This window comes from Peromyscus eremicus, chromosome 16_21, assembly GCF_949786415.1.
Source record: "Peromyscus eremicus chromosome 16_21, PerEre_H2_v1, whole genome shotgun sequence".
NCBI classification, from domain to species: Eukaryota; Metazoa; Chordata; class Mammalia; order Rodentia; family Cricetidae; genus Peromyscus; species Peromyscus eremicus.
The window spans coordinates 3,097,842-3,119,042 of NC_081432.1; the positions used below are offsets into that span (position 1 = coordinate 3,097,842).

The 21,201-nt window shown below is 49.0% G+C and overlaps 1 protein-coding gene across 3 annotated transcripts; it reads left to right on the top strand.

The window, feature by feature from the left end:
- The first annotated feature begins 43 nt into the window (after positions 1-43).
- Brd2 (bromodomain containing 2) lies at positions 44-6,655 on the top strand. 3 transcript variants are annotated; one of them, XM_059282388.1, is made up of 12 exons: positions 44-181; positions 1,401-1,704; positions 2,294-2,431; positions 2,893-3,031; positions 3,136-3,353; positions 3,443-3,817; positions 4,220-4,348; positions 4,516-4,761; positions 4,865-5,124; positions 5,209-5,513; positions 5,694-5,816; positions 5,962-6,655. In XM_059282388.1, exons 1-12 carry the CDS (start codon positions 156-158, stop codon positions 6,093-6,095), a joined length of 2,397 nt encoding a protein of 798 aa, XP_059138371.1. In that variant the 5' UTR covers positions 44-155; the 3' UTR covers positions 6,096-6,655. The 3 variants fall into 3 exon arrangements, with proteins under 3 accessions (XP_059138371.1, XP_059138372.1, XP_059138373.1); XM_059282389.1 differs by lacking the exon at positions 44-181 and adding an exon at positions 206-325; XM_059282390.1 differs by lacking the exon at positions 44-181 and adding an exon at positions 1,942-2,033 and having other exon boundaries at positions 1,590-1,704.
- Positions 6,656-21,201: the final 14,546 nt, after the last annotated feature.

Genomic DNA, 21,201 nt, shown 5'->3' on the forward strand with positions numbered 1-21,201 from the left:
CGTTCGCGCCGGCCCGCAGCGAGGCCGCCGTCTGGAGGGCCAAGGGCAGCGGCCTCACCCCCCCGCTTCCCGGGTTATGCTGGGCCCGGCGGAGAGGGGAGCCGAGGCCACCCGGACTTCACGCGGCTGAGCGGCGGCGGTTCCCCGAGGTCAAGATGCTGCAGAACGTGACTCCCCACAAGTACGTCTCCGCCGGGCGGGTGTGGGAGGGGGCCGCGGGGCGGCGTTCGGGGCAGCGGCGGGCGAGGCGCGCTTCCGCGCCGCAGCTGTTGACGCGAGCTCGCGGAGGGGCTGCGACGGTTTTGGAGCGGTGGCGGCGGCCCAGGTACTGCGTCTGAGCAGCCTGTCACTGTCCGCGCCGCCACGACGCGGAGGCCCGTTCGGCCGGGCGAGCCTGGACCGCAGGGTGGTGGGGTTTGCGCAGTAGTCCAGCCTGGATTTGTCATCGTGTTGGTGGGGGGTCTCGGCCACCTCAGTGTCGGTGGAGTTGCCATGGTGACAGGTTGAGGGTTTGATGGCGGAGATTCCCACGGAGTAGAGATCGTCCCTCCCAAGGCTGGGTTCTGTAGGGTTCGCCTTTGAACGTCTGTCTGCTCGCTTTCGGGGACGGTGGGTGTGTTTGGATAGCGTTGAGCTCGTTGAAGACCCGGGCTCCGTTCGCCTCTGCAGATGTAAACAATGAGGTCTGGAGTACCACCACAGGGAGCCTGGGTTGGAGCCACCGCTGGCCTTTGCTCTCTCCTACCGTGGCAGTTAGTTGCTAGCGACACTGTTTTGTAGCGGGACATAGTATCAAAATTTGGACTTGCTGACCTTGACTGGAGGGTGTGATTTGTGTGTTTTGAAGGGGACTTTTAGGGGATACTTTGGTAGGTCTGGGAGCTACTGTTGAAAGGAGTCTGACAGGTGTTTCCTTGTCTTACTTGGGGTTAGGGCTTTTTGTCCGATTCCTACTGTGGCTTTAACTCAAGATTTTGAAAGATGCCAAGATGAATTCTTAGGTTTTGTGAAGTTTATTCCCACCCCCTTTTTTTCTCTTCACTGGCTTCTCTGTCTCAACCACCATGGCAACCATTAAGTCCCTAGCGAGGGTGAAGCTTCGCTTTCTTAGCTCCACCCATTTTTGCTTTAGATTCCTCCCCATAAGACTGGAGTTGTCATGTGACATCTTGGGGTTTTTGTATTTATTTAACCAAGCAGCAGCTCATTGAACTCGAGGATGTAAGAGCTAGATGAAGATGGGCAACAAACAGCTAGTTGATTTCTGGTTGCGATTCATTTTCATATGTACCTTCATGACAGCCAAAGCCTGAGTTTATAGGGTTGCTTAGTGCAAGTTAGCAACTTTCTTTGATCTTTCACGTTATTACCACATCTAATTCGGCTTCCCCTTTTTGCAGGCTCCCTGGGGAAGGGAATGCAGGGTTACTGGGGCTGGGCCCAGAGGCAGCAGCACCAGGGAAAAGGATTCGAAAGCCTTCTCTGTTGTATGAGGGATTCGAGAGCCCCACAATGGCTTCTGTACCAGCTTTACAACTGACCCCGGCCAACCCACCACCCCCTGAGGTGTCCAATCCTAAAAAGCCGGGACGGGTGACGAACCAGCTGCAGTACCTGCACAAGGTGGTGATGAAGGCGCTCTGGAAGCACCAGTTTGCTTGGCCGTTCCGGCAGCCTGTGGATGCTGTGAAACTGGGTCTGCCGGTGAGTGAGAGCCTGGATTGGGGGCAGGTATGGGGGTGAGCAGGAACGTGTGAGTGGGGGTGTGGGCTCTAGTGTAGGTGCTGCGGCCCCTAGGGAGTTCCCATTCTCGTGAGGGCAAATAGCCACCAGAGTTATGGATTCTTGGTCCTTTGTGCTTGTTATCTCTATCTTGGCATCTCTCATTTTGCCCTCCATGTGTCCCCACCTTAACTTTTGTGCCCTGGCTCCATTTTACAGATTCCCACCCCTGGTTGGGAGAGGACCACGGTGGCCAAAATTCTTAGCTTCTTCCTTTCCCTCATGCAGCCCATGGATAGCCATCCCCAGAGGTAATGTCACAGGATGGGAAGCTTCCAGAGTGGGTGGGAGGTGGGTGGGAGCTAGAGAAAGGCTAGGGACCTCCTAGTGGGAGTTAAAATAACCTACTCTAATTTTTCTAACCCGTAGTTTAATTGGGGCCGCAGTGTGGGGAGTGCTCCCTTAGTGGCTAGGGTGTGCGTGCGGGTGTGTGTATATCTGTCTTTCCTATCAGTAGTTGGCCTAGAATAGGCATTTTCTTGTGGCTCTGACCTAGCATATCTCTCTGTAGGATTATCACAAAATTATAAAACAGCCTATGGACATGGGTACTATCAAGAGGAGACTTGAAAACAACTACTACTGGGCTGCCTCGGAATGTATGCAAGACTTTAATACAATGTTTACCAACTGTTATATTTATAACAAGGTAAGTTTTTTTGGCTGTTTAAAGTTTTTTTTAAAACTCACAGCAGCTAGTGAGAAGCAATGCTGTTTCTGGTAGTTCTTAGTTTTAGCACTACTGGAAATGCTATCCAGCTCGTCATGGTCTAAAGAGCCTGACCTCCAAATGTTGCTGTTAGACAGATGGGTGCTCCTCTGATGAAAGGTTATTTAAGTAGAACACGGTTCATACTTGGGGATGGTGGCCCTGTTTCTCAGAAAGCTCCAGAGGCCTGAGAAGAGCAGGATCTGTAACTCATCTGCTGTTGTGTTTTCTGGTGGTGGCGGCGGGTGGGTTAGTTAGTTAGTGACAGGAATTGAAGAGGAGGGATGCCCTGGGGCTGAGAATTGTTCAGAGAGAGGGCAATAACGTACCATGGAAACTGACCCTGTGTGTGTGTGTGTGTGTGTGTGTGTGTGTGTGTGTGTGTGTGTTCGTTCCTGCAGCCCACCGATGACATTGTCCTAATGGCACAGACACTGGAAAAGATCTTCTTGCAGAAAGTGGCGTCCATGCCACAAGAGGAACAAGAGCTTGTGGTGACCATCCCTAAAAACAGCCATAAGAAGGGGGCCAAGTTAGCAGGTAGGAAGAGGTGGAGCTGTACAGGTGGCTGAAGATGAGAAAGCTGCCCCGGGGACCTGCAGACAAGAAGGAATAAAACTTAGACAGCTGTTTTTTCTTCCCAGCACTCCAGGGCAGCATCACCAGTGCCCATCAGGTGCCTGCTGTTTCTTCTGTGTCTCATACAGCCCTGTATACACCACCGCCTGAAATACCCACCACTGTCCTCAACATTCCCCACCCATCCGTCATCTCTTCTCCGCTTCTTAAGTCCCTGCATTCTGCTGGACCCCCGCTCCTCGCTGTGTCGGCAGCTCCTCCAACAGCTCAGCCCCTTGCCAAGGTAGTAGTAGAGATGGTTTGGGGTGCCTGGGAGGAAAAGGTGTTGATTGAAATGGACCCAGAGTGACCCTTTCCCCTACCTTTCTGCAGAAAAAAGGCGTTAAACGGAAAGCAGACACCACCACCCCCACACCTACAGCCATCCTGGCTCCTGGCTCCCCAGCCAGTCCTCCTGGGAGTCTTGAGCCGAAGGCAGCACGGCTTCCTCCAATGCGCAGAGAGAGCGGCCGCCCAATCAAACCCCCACGGAAGGACTTGCCTGACTCGCAGCAGCAACACCAGAGCTCTAAGAAAGGGAAGCTGTCGGAGCAGCTGAAGCACTGCAACGGCATTCTGAAGGAGCTGCTCTCCAAGAAGCACGCTGCCTACGCCTGGCCCTTCTATAAACCAGTGGACGCCTCTGCTCTTGGCCTGCACGATTACCACGACATCATTAAGCACCCCATGGACCTCAGCACTGTCAAGGTACCCACTGCATGGGGCAGATGGGGTGCTCAGGCACTGATGGCACGTAGCAGGTTTTCATTCTGGGTATCTTGTTTTATAAAATTGTACAAGGTAGAAAAGGTCACACACTTTGAAGTCCTTGTTTTTTACGGTAAGGATAAGATTTCAGCAGTACCAAGAGTTGGGCTAGGGAGAGGTGATGTGGGAGAGGTGGCCTTGGTCACTTAGAAATGTTTTTTTCTAGACATAGATATCTCTTCAAACCTACCCCAAATACTTGGACTTCAAACTTGAACCCCAGGGCACACAGATCCTTAAGGTCATCCCCACTTGTTCCAAGAGAGGGCTGCTCTTGAGTCGGGTTGGCAGGGAAAGATGAGTCTCTGCCTGTGCAGCTTCTCATGCTGCCTCCTTCTGCAGCGGAAGATGGAGAACCGCGACTACCGGGACGCACAGGAGTTCGCTGCTGACGTGCGGCTTATGTTCTCCAACTGCTATAAGTACAATCCTCCTGACCACGATGTTGTGGCCATGGCACGAAAGTTACAGGTGAGCGTACAACTTGAAGTTTACGCAGTATCCGGTTGTAGGGAGAGGTTTAATTTGTGCTGTGCGTTCAGAACATGGAAGCCTTTCCCATTCGTTATCCTGAGTTGGAGCTAGTGTGCTGGGTGGCTGGGCGTCAAGCACGGTTCTGAGTCTACCTGTCTTCCTAGGATGTGTTTGAGTTCCGCTATGCCAAGATGCCAGATGAGCCGCTGGAACCAGGGCCTTTGCCGGTCTCTACCGCCTTGCCTCCTGGGTTGGCCAAATCATCTTCAGAGTCCTCGAGTGAGGGAAGTAGCAGTGAGAGTTCCTCTGAGGAGGAGGAGGATGAGGATGAGGAAGATGAAGAGGAGGAGAGTGAAAGCTCAGACTCTGAGGAGGAAAGGGCTCATCGCCTGGCAGAGCTGCAGGAACAGGTATCTCACTAGGCTTCGGCTTTGATTGGGTAAGAACCCTGTTGCTCCCAATTGTGTGGCTCTTGCTCTTCATTTCCTGTTTCGTCTTTTTCTTGGCGTGTAGCTTCGGGCAGTACACGAACAGCTGGCTGCCCTATCCCAGGGCCCAATATCTAAGCCCAAGCGGAAGAGAGAGAAAAAGGAAAAGAAGAAGAAACGGAAGGCAGAGAAACACCGGGGTCGAGTAGGGATCGACGAAGATGATAAGGGGCCTCGGGCACCTCGCACGCTTCAGCCCAAGAAATCTAAGAAAGCGGGTGGGGGTGCCAGTGCTGCTATGCTAGGCCACCCTGGCTTTGGAACTTCGGGAGGAAGTAGCAACAAGTAAGTTTGGACAGTCTGAGGGTATTGTCTAGTCAGCCACTGCGGCTAGTGAACTCACTGGCGATCGATTTCTATTGCCCATAGGCTGCCTAAAAAGGCCCAGAAGACAGCCCCACCTGTCCTGCCCGTTGGTTACGACTCCGAGGAGGAGGAAGAAAGCAGGCCCATGAGTTATGATGAAAAGAGGCAGTTAAGCCTGGATATCAATAAGTTACCTGGGGAGAAGCTGGGTCGAGTTGTACATATCATCCAGGCCAGGGAGCCCTCTTTACGTGATTCAAATCCAGAGGAAATTGAGATTGATTTTGAAACACTCAAGCCATCCACACTTAGAGAGCTTGAGCGATACGTTTTATCTTGCCTTCGAAAGAAACCACGGAAGCCCTATAGTGAGTATCATGAGGACCATCGTTAGCACGGCTCCACAGTAGTAGTTCTGAGGACAGCAGAGAAAGGGGGGGGGGCGGTGTTGATAATGGGCTCCTTCATATTTAGGAATGGAACTTGGCGGGTCTTGGATGGGTGAAGGCAGTATGGTATAGTGAATCCTCTGACATTTCCCTCTCTAGCTATTAAGAAACCTGTGGGAAAGACAAAGGAAGAGCTAGCTCTGGAGAAGAAGCGGGAACTAGAGAAGCGGTTGCAAGACGTCAGTGGACAGCTTAACTCCACCAAAAAACCTCCCAAGAAAGGTGAGTATTTCAGACTGCTGAAATTGTCCAGCCTTCTCCCTCCTTTACGTGGAACACTAGCTAGCCACCTCGTGACTGCTCATCCAGTGTTCTACTGACCAGTGAAAATAAACGTACCTTGTTAACCTTCAACTTCGTTGTATAGCGAGCGAGAAAACAGAGTCATCTGCACAGCAAGTCGCAGTGTCCCGGCTCAGCGCTTCCAGCTCCAGCTCCGATTCCAGCTCCTCATCCTCGTCTTCATCATCTTCAGACACCAGCGATTCAGACTCGGGCTAAGGGGCCAGGCCAGATGGGGCAGGAAGGCTCCGCAGGACCGGACCCCTGTACCACCCTTCCCCCACCTCTTTCCCCTTGCTGTGACACTTCTTCATCTCACCCTCCATAGGAGAGCTGGCTCTGCAGTGGGGAGGGATGCAGGGACATGGACAAATACGACTGACTTCCTAGCCCCGTTGGGAACGACTCTCGGGTGTAGTGTCCCTGTTCAGGATGATGGGGGTGGGGCAAGGGTATGGGTGGGAGTGGGCATAGGCCTGGCACAAGGCCACCTGAGGCCGTAGCTGTCCTGTTCACTTCTAAGGGCCCTGTTTTGAGGTTTTAATTTATTTAAGCTAGGTAAGGCTGTGAGGGGGTAGCACTGCGGTCCTCCCTCCAGCCTCCATGGGGAGGGAAGAAGAGGGAGCTCCTTTTTTTACGTTGACTTTTTTTTTCTACTCTTCCCTTTTCCTTCCACTCCATTTGGGGCCTGGGGATTTTAGTCACCTCTCCATTTGGCCTCCCGGACTGTCTTTTCTTTCTCTTGATTCTAACTTGTAAATAAAGAAAATATTATTGAAGTTTTGAGTTAGTTATCTTAGATTTGTTTCTGAATTCAAAGTGATTCAAAAGGAATAAGACTGTCTTGTACTACGTCTAATACTTGGTGCTGAGAGGATTGTTATGTTTGATACAGTGCTTAGAATCAGAGTTTGAGGTGTGCTGGGCATTACCATTAGCTGTAACTCCCCAATTGGCCCCTGTGTCTATGTTTGGAATGCTAGGAATTGAACCCAGTCTTGGACATGCTGGATAAGGACTAGCACTGAGCAGTCCCTGGCTGCAGTAAATGTCATTGAGCTAATCGGTTGGTGAGTTGCATTCTTACTTGGCATAGATGAGCAACAGCAAGCCTATGACTCATTCATACCTTGACAGTTTAAGACTAGATAGGGTAGGCCATGAAAGGCTTTGATACTTTGTCTTCTAAACACAACCAGCAGTGGGGGTAGTGTAGTTGAGCAGGCCAAGTTTTGACTAGGTTATAAGACAAATTATGTCTGCCTCATTGTATTTTGCTGAGCTGGCCTCAATTTATAATTTTGATGTGTTTCAAGTCTATAGTCCCAAGCTGAGGAACTGTTGTGTGACTTCTGGAAATGGGCTCTAGCAACAGTTTACAGATGCTCAGGGTGGAGGTGGTGGAGAAAAAAGCAGTGGTTGGTTAGAGCCTGTAGGAGGAAAACCAACTAGTAAAGTCAGCCAGTGAGAAAGCTCTTGGTGGCTTTTTTACTCCTGTTGAATCCTGGGAATGATGCTCAATTCGTAAGTCAGGAGTTCCCGTGTAGCGATGGGAATTTCAGTTGAATTTGTGAAGAGAGGGTAGAATTTAAGGCTTAAAAACAGTTTTGGGGAAGGCTAGAAATGGTCTGGTAGCTTCGTTCCCTACTCTGCTCATAGACTGGTAAGTTAAACTGAACCCCGGGCTGAAGAGATGGCTCAGCAGTTAAGAGCATTGACTACTCTCCAGAGGTCCTGAGCTCAATTCCCAACAACCACGTGGTGGCTCACAACCATCTGTAATGGGATCTGGTGCCATTCTGGCCTGCAGGGACGCATGCAGGCAGAATACTGTGCACATTTTTTTTTTTTTTTTTTTTTTTTTTTTAGACAGGGTTTCTCTTTGTAGCTTTGGATGGAGCCTTTCCTGGATCTTACTCTGTAGCCCAGGCTGGCCTCGAACTCAGAGATCCGCCTGCCTCTGCCTCCCGAGCACTGGGATTAAAGGCGTGCACCATCACTGCCCAGCAATAACTCTTATAAAAATGAGAAAAAAAAAAAAAAAAGGAACCCCAACCACCTTGAAGTGCTTAGAACAGAACTAGTAAAGGGCTCCAAACCTGTGCTGTAGTGTTGGAGTTTTGGGTCGGTTTATCTCCTGATAAACATTACCTTCCTGACTGGTCAAAGGTCCTGCTCTGCCTCAGATGTTTCGTGTGTCAGGACTTCATCTTGTTTCTAAAGCATCTTGGTTTCTAAAGCACTTGCCCTAGGTTGGGGGGGGGGTGGGTGCATATTTACTCCCTTCTGCTGCTGCTGCTCTGGGTTCAGTCTGGCACTGGGAGGGAGGGGTGGGTGCTTGCTGTCCCCTAGATCCCAGTCCTGCCTTCCTGGTCTGCATTGGAAAACCCCGTGACAAGGGCCAGAGATAGTTGGAATTGCTAGTACAGACTAAAGGGCAGGTTGGCCTGAAGGGGGAGGTGGGTGTGAGGGTGGCTGGGGTGGGGGAGGAGGAGCTGATGTCCAGAGCCTCACAAAGGCCCAGCATACTCACCTGCAGCACTATGAGCCTGTTCTCAGTGTGTACACAGGAAAGGGTAACATTAGACGGCTTTAAACAAGAGGTAAGGGGTGACGACTTTTCGTGACTGGAGGCAGAAGAGCAGCCATAGTCTAGCTAAAGCGGCGGTAGTAGAAAGTGATTGCCCACATTGCCAGAACGGAAGCTCAGTAAAGACAGCTCAGTAAAGACGGGCAGTAGCTAAGGCCAGTGCTTAGGGTTTGCTTCTTGCTCCTAAATACTGATAGTTCACAGGGAGCACTTAACGTGTGCCAAGTGCTGTGCCCAAAACAGAGTTCACAGGGAGCACTTAACGTGTGCCAAGTGCTGTGCCCAAAACAGTTTGGTCATGGTAACCTTACGTGAGTCTGTAATCTGTTTTAATATATGGGTGTGAGGCACAGAAGCTAGGCAGCTTTCCCCAGTCAGCTCATGGAGGTAGGGCTTGACAAGGCAGCCTAGCTTCAGAATCCACACTGATGGTCGCTGTATTGGGCTTACTGCTGTGCGCTGAAAGTGAGTTAGGAGATGGTAAATCCCAGCTACTAAGGTAGAGGCCGCAGGTCAAAGCCAATTGCACAACATTAGAATGGCATGTGTAGGTAGAAAAGCTTTTCCAGCAGTTTGAGGGGACACCAGACTGGCAGGTTGCATGGCGTACAGAAGAGGCAGGCCTGAGGCACGTAACCTGAGACTACAGGGTTTTGGGAGCCATCTGTTGGCCATGCCTGTGACTTCCACTTGGATTTTTTTTTTTTCATCAGTAGATTCTCGCTCCCTTTAGCTTCATACCCTTTAGCTTTTAGCAGGAGCCTTGGCGCTCATGCTGTGGCCGTAGACCTTGTCTGCCTCACCTGTCTGTGCTCATGCCTTTCAGACGGCCCTTGCTGGAGGACTCAGTCCCAACCTTTGGTAAGAAGTCCCTTGTGAAACCTTGCATTAATGCTCAGGATTTCTGAACAACTACCCAGTCTGTCTCTAGACCTTGCAGTGGAGTTCCAACTGTCTGATGGTAGTGTCCATAGGGCTGCTAACACTCAACATGTCCAGAAAGACCTGCTTTCCAAAAATGTCCTCTTGATACATTGAGCCCTCACCCCTGTTCCTCATGTGGCTAGGCTGGGTCTGTAATAAACAGATTCCACATGTTTGCACACAGGAGCACCTCTGTCAGTTAATCCTAGGGGTAGGTACTCATCCTGTGAGCTAGAGCCTGGTGGTCCCGCCTGTTTCCTCATTTCCTGATAGATAGGCTGGGCCTTGCTGGTCCAAGGTATCCAGCTGTAAACCGAGTCTCCTTCATTCCTGCCATGTCATTTTGTCTTCTCTTCCTGGGGTACCAAGCCTGTACCACTTCAACATGGTCAAGATAATTCCCCACCTTCCCTAGTTAGACATAAACCAGACTATAGACTTCAACACTCTATAGACTTTTGTGTCCGTGTGGCATGTAAATACAGTAAGTTTTCCTCCTATTTGCCAAGTGAGAACGTCTAGTCCGCTAACAGTGTGATGCTTTGGGAAGTAAATGGGGGAGAGGTGTAGTATTAAACCCAGTTCTTTATAACAGGGTGTCTCTCTACTGTGGACACAGGCTGGCCCTGAGTTTGTGCTGATCTTACTTTCTCATGAGCTGGAACAAAATGCTGCTGTTAGCTGCAGCTGTCACACCTGGGAATGAACTGCTAGACTCAACATGAGTCAGTGCTGTTCATTTATGAAATACTTCGTTCCTGTGATATTAGTCCTAGAGCTGGCTGGCTTTTCCTGAAAAGGTGGATTGTGGAGAGGATTCCTGCAAGAATGGCCATCTCCTTGTCCTATCTAGTTTCTAATGCACGATTAATACTGACAGAAGACATCCTCTCCTGTGAGGACCTGCCCCACCGGGAACTTACGTCACCTGTGAAGAGGTGGCCTGGAACCCAGGAAAGGCCCGTTCCCCAGCCTCCCTCTTACCCCCCAGCCTCCCTCTTACCCGGAGACAATCAGACGCAGCAGGGAGTCAAATCAAGCAAGAACTCGGTTATTGATAGGCAATAAGCTTCTTTTATACCAGAAAACCTCAGAACCCTAGGAGGGGGTGAAGGAACAAACCAATCATTTTAAAGATCGCCCTATTTACAAGTTGTTTATGTCCTGACATCATCTCCTGTTTTTAGCATAAATAACTTGAGCTAACGTTCTTTTTCACTATTCCTCTTTAATCTCCATACAAACAACCCAAGCTAACTTCCTCTTAGCCATCCTTTGTATCTATTCTCTGCACAAACAGCGTAAACTAACTTCCCTCTGGTACCATTTGTATCCACTCGGCACAGACAGCATAAAGCTTAAGCTCTGTTTGTCTGAATTTCTCCCGGCACCCTCTTTGCAGCCCATGTATGCCCCACACTCTCGCTGGTTTGAAAGGAAGAATTTTAATTCAGTGTGTTTTCAAGGTTTTTGAGGTTGCTTGTTTGCTCTCAGCTGAGATACAGCCACACAGGACTGAGGTCTGAAACAGCATGTCTGGCATCTTTACCAGTGATAAAATGATGGCTAATCCTTCCAGATCCATAGCTACCTAAAATATAAGTCTTTCCTGTAGTGGGGTGGGGGGTTCCTTTGAGATTTCTGTAGCTTAGGATGGCCTCAGACTCCTGGGTCCTCCTCCCACTTCCCAAGTGCAAGTGTAGGGTCACACATGTGCCACTCAGTCCTATATTCCTGATTTGAGAAAGCATAATGCTTAGTATCTGTGGTTCTAGCGTCCAGTTGTGCCTGTGACTTTCCGAATAAGCCCTCCTTGTCCAAGTCCCTGATGTCAGATCCCTACGCTAGTCCTGAGATTGTCCCTAAACATCTGCTTACGTACACTGCCCTTTGCTCTGGACCTGTTCTCACCAAGTGACCTTAGTCACAGATCTGTTGCGGACTCCATCACCTGCCCCTCAGGCTAACCTCAGCACAGCAGAGCCCAACTGTGATTTCCCCAATGTCTTCCCAGGGCCAGGGATAAGACACTGGTTCAGAGAGCAGTGAGGGTAGCTAATGCAGCAGCAGGCAGGATGAAGACTCCTGTCCTGATCATTAGAGTGCAGTGGGATCTCAACAAAGAGTGGTGTGTCCAGGAAGCTGGGCGGCCAAGAAAGCCGAGAAAGCTCTAACAGTGCTGTTGCTAGGCGTTTCGTCGGGTAGGGGATACCGGGGTTGATCTATAGCCTCGTGTTCTAGAAAAGAGCTACCACTGACCTCCAGCCCCAGTTTATTTTGGGACAGGGTCTCAGTAAATTTCCCAGGCTGTCCTTGAACTTGTGATTGTACCACCCTAGCCTCCCCAGTAGCTGGGATTACAGACCTGGCTGCTAGGCCTGTGATGATCACTTTCTATAGCTAACCTCATTGTGCATGCAGGGCAGGCCCACTTTAGAGATGAAGGGATGCCTACTTCAGTAGGTAAGACAGGATGAGACGGATTTCAAAGTTATATTCTGTATTAGAACTTTCTGGTGATGCCCTAGATATGAGCAAACACTTAAGGCAATTAGAAAAAACACCAGGATTCAGGGTAGGGGAGGTTGTAGGGTGGTGTGGGGGCTAGAGAGACACACAGTCCATCCTTTTATGTATGTGTATATAATTTAAAATTACATTCATATGGAGGGGGGTGGTTGTGGAGGTTGGAAGACTTACAGGAATCAGTTTTTCCACGTGTGGGTCCCACAGATAAAGGTAGTAGACTTGGCAGCATTATCTGCTTGCACCATCCCGCTGGCCCTCTGTCCCCTTGCAAATACACGGTTTACCAACAAGCATTGTGTGTGGTCAGGATTTTTCACCAAGCCCAATGAACTGGATTTAGCTAACAAGCTGTTAAGAAGCGGGAAGGCACAAACAGAAGGAGCCCCTTGATGCTTCCACCCAGCTGTAGGCCAAGCTAGAGTTAGGAGTCCTAGTAAGATTTGGGGAACATTGTGTCTTTGCTATTATTTTTTAATCCTGTTGGTTTTCTAGTTGGAATTGACAATATAAATCTCAAACATAGAAAAGGAATTAGGCCAGGCAGTGGTGGCACACATATTTAATCCCAGCACTTGGGAGTCAGATCTTTCTCTGTGAGTTTGAGGCCAGCCTGGTCTACAGAGCTAATTCCAGGACAGCCAAGGATATACAAAGAAACCCTGTCTTGAAAAACAAAACCAAACAAACCAAAAGAGAAAAAAAAAAAAAAAAAGAAAAGAAAGGAATTGGGAGTTAGTTGCAGAAAAGAAATGATTTGATGTGTATATCTAATACCTAGTGGAATTAAAGGCGTTTCCTCCTGTTTAAGGCAAAAGAATAAAATTATTACAAAAACAGCTAAAATCAGCATCGTATGTCTTCCTCCCCAATTTACCAATCTCTAATGAGAGCTACATAGATAAAAGTCTAGACAGAGTTCAAAATGGTTATAAATCTATCATGGATTTAAAGGTCAGGACTGAACTGGTGAATGAATTCCCCGGGAACATATTGTTGCTTCATACTGATCAAGGGAACAATCCGGCAAGCTGGCGTTAGGATTCTACCTGGGAAAAACAGGAGCATGCTCAGTTTCATAAAACCAATACTCTAGATACAAAGTTATGGATTAACCCCAAGACGTAATAGTGGGTGACTTCAAGTCCTTACTGACACCAAGGGTCAGGTCATCCAGGCAAAAATTAAACACTGGAATTAAAGGACATCTACAGAACATTTCACCCAGATGCTACTGAACTCACAGTCTTCTCAGCAGGCCGCGGGGTTTACCCTAAAATAAGAAGTCTAAACACATACAGGAAAACAGATTATTCCCTGTATTCTGTCTGGCCATAGGGGAGTGAAGCTGGAAATCAACTGCAGGAAATACAACTCAGAGATTGGATGAGCAGGTCCTTGAAGAAATCAAGAGAAAATTTACTACAGTATTAGAATAGAAAATACACCAAAACTTAGGGAACTCAGTAAAGGCTGTCCTAATGGGAAGGTTTCCACTCCGCCTACATTACAAAATCGGAGCGGTCTCAAACAACGTGATGAACTTAAGACACTGGAAAAATAAGAATGAACCAAATTCAAAAGCAGTAGAAGGAAAATGGGCAGAACAGAAATTAATGAAAAAATGAAACAAAGAGTTGGTTCTTTGAAAAGAAACAAAACTGACAAACTATTAGCCAAATTAAACAAAAGGAAGAGATGTCCCGATTTAAGATGTTTAGAGGCTAAACAGAAACCTTACAACAGATGCCAACAACATTCGGAATATCACAAGGACATACTATACTTTAAAAACCTGTATTTGGGCTGGGAGTGGCAGTGTACGCCTTTACACTCAGCTCATGGGAGGCAGAAGCAGGTGGATCTCTCTGAGTTAGAGTTCAGCATGGTCTACAGAGTTACAGGCCAGCCAGAGGGACATAGAGACCCTGTCTCAGTAAGACACACACATCTTTATCTGGGACTCATAAATGATATGGCTCAGCAGTAGAATCTTGCAATGGACCTCAGTCTCATTCCCAGCACCCATACTGGGCAGCCCACAGCCCCCTATAACTCTAACTCCATAGGGAACTGGTGCCTCTGGCCTCTTCTGGCACCTGTATTTATATGCACGTACAATTAAAATAAATCTTTATGGGACTAGAGAGATGCCCCAGCAGTTAAGAGCACTGGATGTTTTTTCACAATTCTAGGGTTCAATTCTCAGCACCCATATGGCTGCTCATAACCATCTGTAACTCCAGTCCCAGGGGATCTGACACTCGGGGTCTTCTGGCCTCTGTGGGCACCAGGTGGTGCCGCCAGGTGGGTTCCTGGGGAGAGGGATAGTAAAACTTTTACATATAATGTGATAAGGGGTGATAATAGAGTTATTATTAGAAGGTTTAAAATAGGAATGGCAGTTGGGGATGAGGGAAATGTGAAGGTTGGGGAAAAGAACCAAAACTGAGTACACAGAAAAAGCTGGAGAGGTGGCTCAGAGGTTAAGAGCACAGGCTACTCTTCCAAAGGTCTTTTTTTGTTTGTTTGTTTGTTTGTTTTGTTTTTTTTTTGTTTGTTTGTGTTTTTCGAGACAGGGTTTCTCTGTGTAGCTTTGCGCCTTTCCTGGAACTCACTTGGTAGCCCAGGCTGGCCTCGAACTCACAGAGATCCGCCTGCCTCTGCCTCCCAAGTTCTGGGATTAAAGGCGTGCGCCACCACCACCCGGCATTAAAGATTTTATTTATTTATTTATTTATTTATTTATTTTTTATTATGTATACAGCATATATGACAGCATGCCAGAAGAGGGCACCAGATCCCATTATAGATGGTTGTGAGCCACCATGTGGTTGCTGGGAATTGAACTTAGGACCTCTGGAAGAGCAGTCAGTGCTCTTAACCTCTGAGCCATCTCTCCAGCCCCCCAAAGGTCTTGAGTTCAATTCCCAGCAACCACATGGTGGCTCACAACCATCTATAATGGGATCTGGTGCCCTCTTCTGGCATGCAGGCATACATGCAGACAGAACTCTGTATAAATAATAAATAAATCTTTTCTTTTCTTTTCTTTTCTTTTCTTTTTTTAAGATTTATTTACTTACTATGTATACAGCATGTATGACTGCAGGCCAGAAGAGGGCACCAGTTGTCATTACAGATGGTTGTGAGCCACCATGTGGTTGCTGGGAATTGAACTCAGGACCTCTGGAAGATCAGTCAGTGCTCTTGACCTCTGAGCCATCTCTCCAGCCCAATAAATAAATCTTAAAAAAAAAGAAAGAAAGAAAAAAGAAAAAGTCGTATAGAAAACCACTTTATGGGTGGGGTGTGGTGGCTCATGCCTTTAATCCCACCACTTAGGAGGCAGAGGTAGGATCTCTGTTCAAGGCCAGCCTGTTCTACAGAGTGAGTTCCAGGACAGCCAGGGCTACACAGGGAAACCCTGTCTTGAAAAACAAAACAAACGAACAAAAATCCCAACCACTTTATGAGCTAGCTAAAAGATATAATTAATTTTTGAAAGTTTGGGTATACCAGGAAGGGCTGAATAATGGTGCTCTCAGAAACCATAGTTAAGCCAAAATCATTGCCAAGTGTGGGTTATCTCCCTGTGTGTTGATGGCAAGAAGCCCCGAGAGGCTCTCGAGACAGGGTGTCTCTCGTCATTGCTCTTGGTCCCTGCTCTGCTGTGGGACGTCTTTCTGTATGCTGCAAATATGTGTTGCTACAAACAGAAATACAGGGAGGAGAAAGCGGGGCCAGAGGAGATGCTGCGAGCCACCGCCCAGAAAGCGAGATGTAAGGGGACACGGGTAAAGCCACAGAATGCGTGCCGATACATAGATTAATAGAAATTAATATAAGCCTCTGTGTGTTTACTTGGGACCCAGAGGCTGCGGGACACAGGAAAACTTACGGCTACACTACTCTGTTTGCTTTCTGTTGCTGTGATGAATCACTGGTCAAGAGCCGCACAGGCTTTGTTTCAGCCTGTACTTCAGGTCACTGTCCATCATCGAGGGAAGCCATGGAGGAACGCTGCTTGCTGGCTTACAGGCTCATGTTAGGCTAGCTTTCATATACGTCCAGGACCACTGTCTGCAGTGGGCATCCTCCATCAATTAACGGCCAAGACCGTCCCCCAAGACACGCCTACAAGCCACTTGATGAAGGCAATTGTCACGGGAGGCTTTCCTCATGGGTTAACTAGACTGTGTCACATCCACAATTAAAGCTAACTGGGACAGTCACCCACCAGAACTAGACCCAAGACCCCATTGCTGAAGACACTGCGTGCACTTTGAATGCAGCATGCAAGATCAAGCGAGCTGAGCTGAACACAGACTCCCTGCTGGCTAGCATTCATAATGCCAAAAGGTGCTGTTCGAGCTGCTGGGCAAGAGAGAGCACCTTGCCTAGCTTGGGCCCTCTGCGGCACAGTACATACTTTCTGGACAAGATGCACCCTCTGGTCCAATAATAGCATAGCTGTTTAAGGGAAAACCAACAGCTTTCTGACCGAGTCTGAGGCCTGGTCAATGGGAAGGTATACACACCTGGTACAGTATGTCTGGGTGAAATCTGATGTCCAAGCCCTGGGGGAAGAGGAGGAGGGGACTTATTGCTGATGTCAGCTAAATGGTCATATAGCAAAGCTGCCGTCTAACTGCATTTATGTCCCCCGACTAGCACTGCCCTGCCTGCAGCCAGAGATGCTGTTCATAGTAGACAGTGGTCAGGACAGACTCATAACTGGTCAAAGTTCTGGAACGAGTGACTAATGGCTCAGCCCTGAGTGAGACATAGACATTAGCCTGTACAAGGCCTGTGGGACATCACGGAACAGGGGCAGCAAGTCTGTAAAAGCCTGAGGCTGGGGAGGGAGTGCTAAGAAACACCGCCCCCTGGGTATGACATAGTGGATGCAATCTTGAACACGCAGCAACTGTGACGACCATTTCCCAGGTGTTATGTAAGAGGGGGACCTGGAGCAGATCCATATGCTAAAGGCCTAAGGGGAAGGATGTGGTGATATTTTGTTTGTGCTCTAACAAATAAAGCTTGCCTGAAGATCAGAGGGCGGAGTTAGCCACTAGTTAACCATAGAGGTCTGGAGGTCTGTACAGACAGGAGGTGATAAGGCAGGGTGGAGGCAGGAGCTCGGGTCCCTTTCCTTCTGAGGTAAGAGGTGACTTTGGCTGCTCCTTTGCCTCTCTGATCTTTCAGTATTGACCCCGATATCTGACTCCAGGTTTCTATTATTAAGACCAATTAAAATTCGCGCTACAGAGGAATAAATGGCAACTGGGAAGTCAGTAGGGCTGAGTGGTGTAGTACCCTGGGGGGTGGGGGGAGGCAGCAGGTAGTTTTCAAAGAACAGAAGTACCAAGAGGTCCCTCCCAGCCAGGCTTCTGCCTACTTGGAGACAGTCAGTGTATGATGAGGTGATCTTGAACCACAAGATGGAGCCAAATCCCAAACTGTCCGAGGAAGTGTCCCGAGCTGGGGCGAGGTGACAGGCAGTGGTCAGGCCTGTTTGAGATACAGTTTCACTAAATTGTTCGGGCTCCCTTCCAACTTGTGATCCCCCTGCCTCCACCTCCTATGTACTCAAATTCCTTGTGTCACCAGGAAGCTAGAGGAAAAACCTGAGGAGAGAGACCTGCCTGTCTCTAAAGACCCACAGGACATCAGGAGAGTGAGAGTCCAGGGACTTGAAGCAGCCAGCGTTGGCCAGCAAAGCCACTAAGAATCAGAACCACGGACGTGTAAGTGGATGGCGAGTTGCGGACGTTGGTGTTAAGATCTTGGTGGGAAGTGTGAGTGAAGGGAGGTGAGGGGCAGAGCCGTGCAGCGCCAGGTCACAGCCTTGTTGTCCACTGTGGGATTCAGGTGACACTGGAACCGCATGGATGAGGCATTCAGATCTCTTCAGTAAACCCAGAACCCAGCCATTCCCAGTATCACTCCCCTTCTTCTTGTCCATTTGTGCTGAGTCCGCCAACAGAAGTCATTTATGGAAAGGGGTAAGCATCCTGGGCCTTCGCCAGCACTTCATCCCACGGTGATGGCAAGTCCTTGTTTGCTTTGGGCAGTGGAGGTGCGGGAAGGAATTACAGAGCATCACACAGAGCTTCCCAGCCACCTCAGGCAAGCTACGTGATTTGAATGGTGCTTTCCTCCTACGTGAAGTGGGGTGGTTGTAAGGACAGGGAGTGGGGCCTGTAAGGCAGAATAACACTTGTCCCTGATCTCTCCTTGTATTTCGGTCTGTGACACAAGGCAACAGCAATGTCACCTCAGAAACCCTCCTTCCTCTTCTGGCTTTGAATTTTCCAAAGCCTGCTTACTACTAACTACATCAGTTGTCCTAAACGTGGTGTTTAGGACATGGTGAGGAATATGTGGCCGGTTAGCTCAGTTGGTTAGGACATGGTGAGGGCACCTTGGAATGCAAGGTAGAGAGGGAGACCCTCCCAACCCAGAGTGTACTGCTGTCTGTAGCTGGAGTTTTTTGTTTTTTTTTTTGGGGGGGGGGTTTCGAGACAGGGTTTCTCTGTAGCTTTGCGCCTTTCCGGGAACTCGCTTTGGAGACCAGGCTGGCCTCGAACTCACAGAGATCTGCCTGCCTCTGCCTCCTGAGTGCTGGGATTAAAGGCGTGCGCCACCACCGCCCGGCTGTAGCTGGAGTTTTCTCCAGTCCCACCCGGCCCGCAGCTGCTCAGACCCAAGTAAACACACAGAGACTTATATTGCTTATAAACTGTATGGCCGTGGCAGGCTTCTTGCTATCTAGTTCTTATATCTTAAATTAACACATTTCTATTAATCTATAAGTTGCCATGTGGCTCGTGGCTTACCGGTACTTTACATCTTACTTCTCATGGTGGCGGTGGCTGGCGACTCCTGACTCAGCCTTCTACGTCCCAGAATTCTCTTTTCTCTTGTCCTGCCTATACCATACTTCCTGCCTGGCTACTGGCCAATCAGCCTTTTATTTATCAATCAATCAGAGTAACACATTCACAACATACAGAAAAACATCACCCATCATGGGTCCTAACAGCCTGCTCCCCCTCAGCACCCACGCCAGATGGGGAGGCCCCAGGGGAGAGGGAGGCAGAGGCTGGTGCATCTTTTTGCAGGCACTAGGAACCACTGCTCACCAAAGGCTTTGCCTGCCTCAAGTCCAGGAAATAGTGGCCAAGAATCCTGCAGGTTTGGACACAGCACGCCCCTGCTTGGAATAAGTATCAGCATCCTGGAATAAGCTCTGAGAGGCAGGAAGAGAGACTTCTCTGGGGCCTCAGGACTTTGTGGAAATTGGGGAACAGACCCTTTAAATAACCATGAGCAAGAGACAACCCGATAATGAAGACCTCACAGCTCTAAGACTTAAAGATGTTTCCAAACTCTTGACTTTATGAATAAGATGTAATATCACTACATATGAAGAGCACTCACCATGCTGAGCCTGGAACCCCAGCTACTGGAGGCTGAAGCCAGATTTCAAGTTCAAGGCCAGCCTGGGCTACAGTGAGCAAAAGCCAGCCTGAGCAACTTAGGGAGACCTTGTCTTAAAATAGAAATGAAGACAGAGCTGAGTGGAAGAGTATTGCCTAGTGTGGCTCCATCCCCAGTGAGAGACTCATCACATGGCCTAGACTGTGCCGGTCAGCATGATGAACCAGTGCAGGCCAGTGGAAACAGGCTGAGGGGAATGAGTAAAGCAGAGTTAAGCAGACTGTGCCAAGTGCTGGGAGTGCTAGGCACAGACCTTCCTTGTTCTAGAGGAGCAAAAAGTGTTGAAAGGCAGACACACAATGTGTTAACGTTCCACAGAGAGTCAGAATGGGGGGCTGGGCGGGGAGAAGGTTTCACAGTACTGACATTTAATCTGGGTCTGGGGACCGCCAGACAGGATTTGGCAGAAGAAGGTAAATCTGCCATACAGAGTAGCTTATGCAAAGTCAAACAGACAAGAGAAAGTTCTGGCTTAAAGCAGTGACTATTTAGGGGGAGTTTCTAGAACTAAGGCTAAAGCTATGGCAGTTTGAGAAGGATCTTCACTCCGTCAGGGAGGGGGCACCCGTGTGAATGTGAGACTGGAGGAAAGTGCTGCTCACACTCACAACCGAGTTCCAGAACTCTGAATGTCCTTTGGCTTTTCAGCTGGAAGCGGAGTGACGTTCTCATGGGAATTATTTCCCACCTTGACCTTTATACCGCTCCTGGTGCTGTCCAAGGGTGAGAATGGAAGGAGACCGTGTTCCTCCACCCACATCACACAGAGCTGTGTGGCCTCCTTTGCACGCACTCTCTGAAGCCGAGGAGCATGTGACCCGACAGAATGAGGCACCAGCCCGTAGAAGGGCGGTGACTGGAGACAGGAACGAGAGACCCTGAGGAGATGTCAGGGTGACGGCTGTCTGGCCGGAGGACTAATTAGTAAGAGCAGACACACTTCTGGGAGTTGTTTTTACATGATCAAAAGTTGGGGGTGTGTTTGAATTTTGATTGGTTAATGGCAGGCACACCCAAAACCGAACAAAAAGGAAATGAACTAAGTCCCCAGGGAAATGGGAAATCATCCAGAGGAGAGCTGGCGGTTGGCTCTACGGCTTACTCCTTGTGGGCAGTGATATAACGGTGAGCCCTGAGCCAGCCGGAGTCACAAGAATCTGCTGAAAGTCGAGGTGACGTTGGAAGGGGGAGTGTGGGAACCTGGAGGATGGTGAAAGCCAGGCATGACTGTCTCCTCCCATGCCGTAGTAGGTAGATGTAGCAGGCTTTCTCTTTGGGCTACTACCCAGCCCCCAAATACAGACATGGGGGACTTGATCTTAGTTATGAGTGCTGGGCCTTAGCTCAAGCCTGTCCCTAGCCAGCTTCTCTGCTTTAAATTAGTCTGTTTCTCTTCATCTATGTTTTACCTCAGGGCTTTTTACCTTTCTTTCCTTCTGTATGTATTAATTTCCTGCTTCCTTCAGGCCCGGCTGACTGATCCCTGGCATCTCCCTCTCTTTCTCCTTCTCTCCAGCCTAGATTCCTCCTCCTATTTATTCTCTCTGCCCTTCAGCCCCGCCTATCCCTTCTCTGCCTAGCTATTGGCCGTTCAGCTCTTTATTAGACCAATCAGGTGCCTCAGGCTGTCAACACATCTTTACATCATTAAACAAATGCAACATAACAAATGTAACACATCTTTACATGCTTAAGTAATATTCCATGGGCTGGAGAGATGGCTCAGAGGTTAAGAGCACTGGCTGTTCTTCCAGAGGTCCTGAGTTCAATTCCCAG

Coding starts and splice junctions, on each gene's coding strand:
- Brd2 (XM_059282388.1), top strand. CDS start 156: ATGCTGCAGAACGTGACTCCCCACAA. Junction 3,032..3,135: donor GAAGGGGGCCAAGTTAGCAG/GTAGGAAGAGGT, acceptor TTTTCTTCCCAG/CACTCCAGGGCAGCATCACC. Junction 5,125..5,208: donor TCGGGAGGAAGTAGCAACAA/GTAAGTTTGGAC, acceptor TATTGCCCATAG/GCTGCCTAAAAAGGCCCAGA.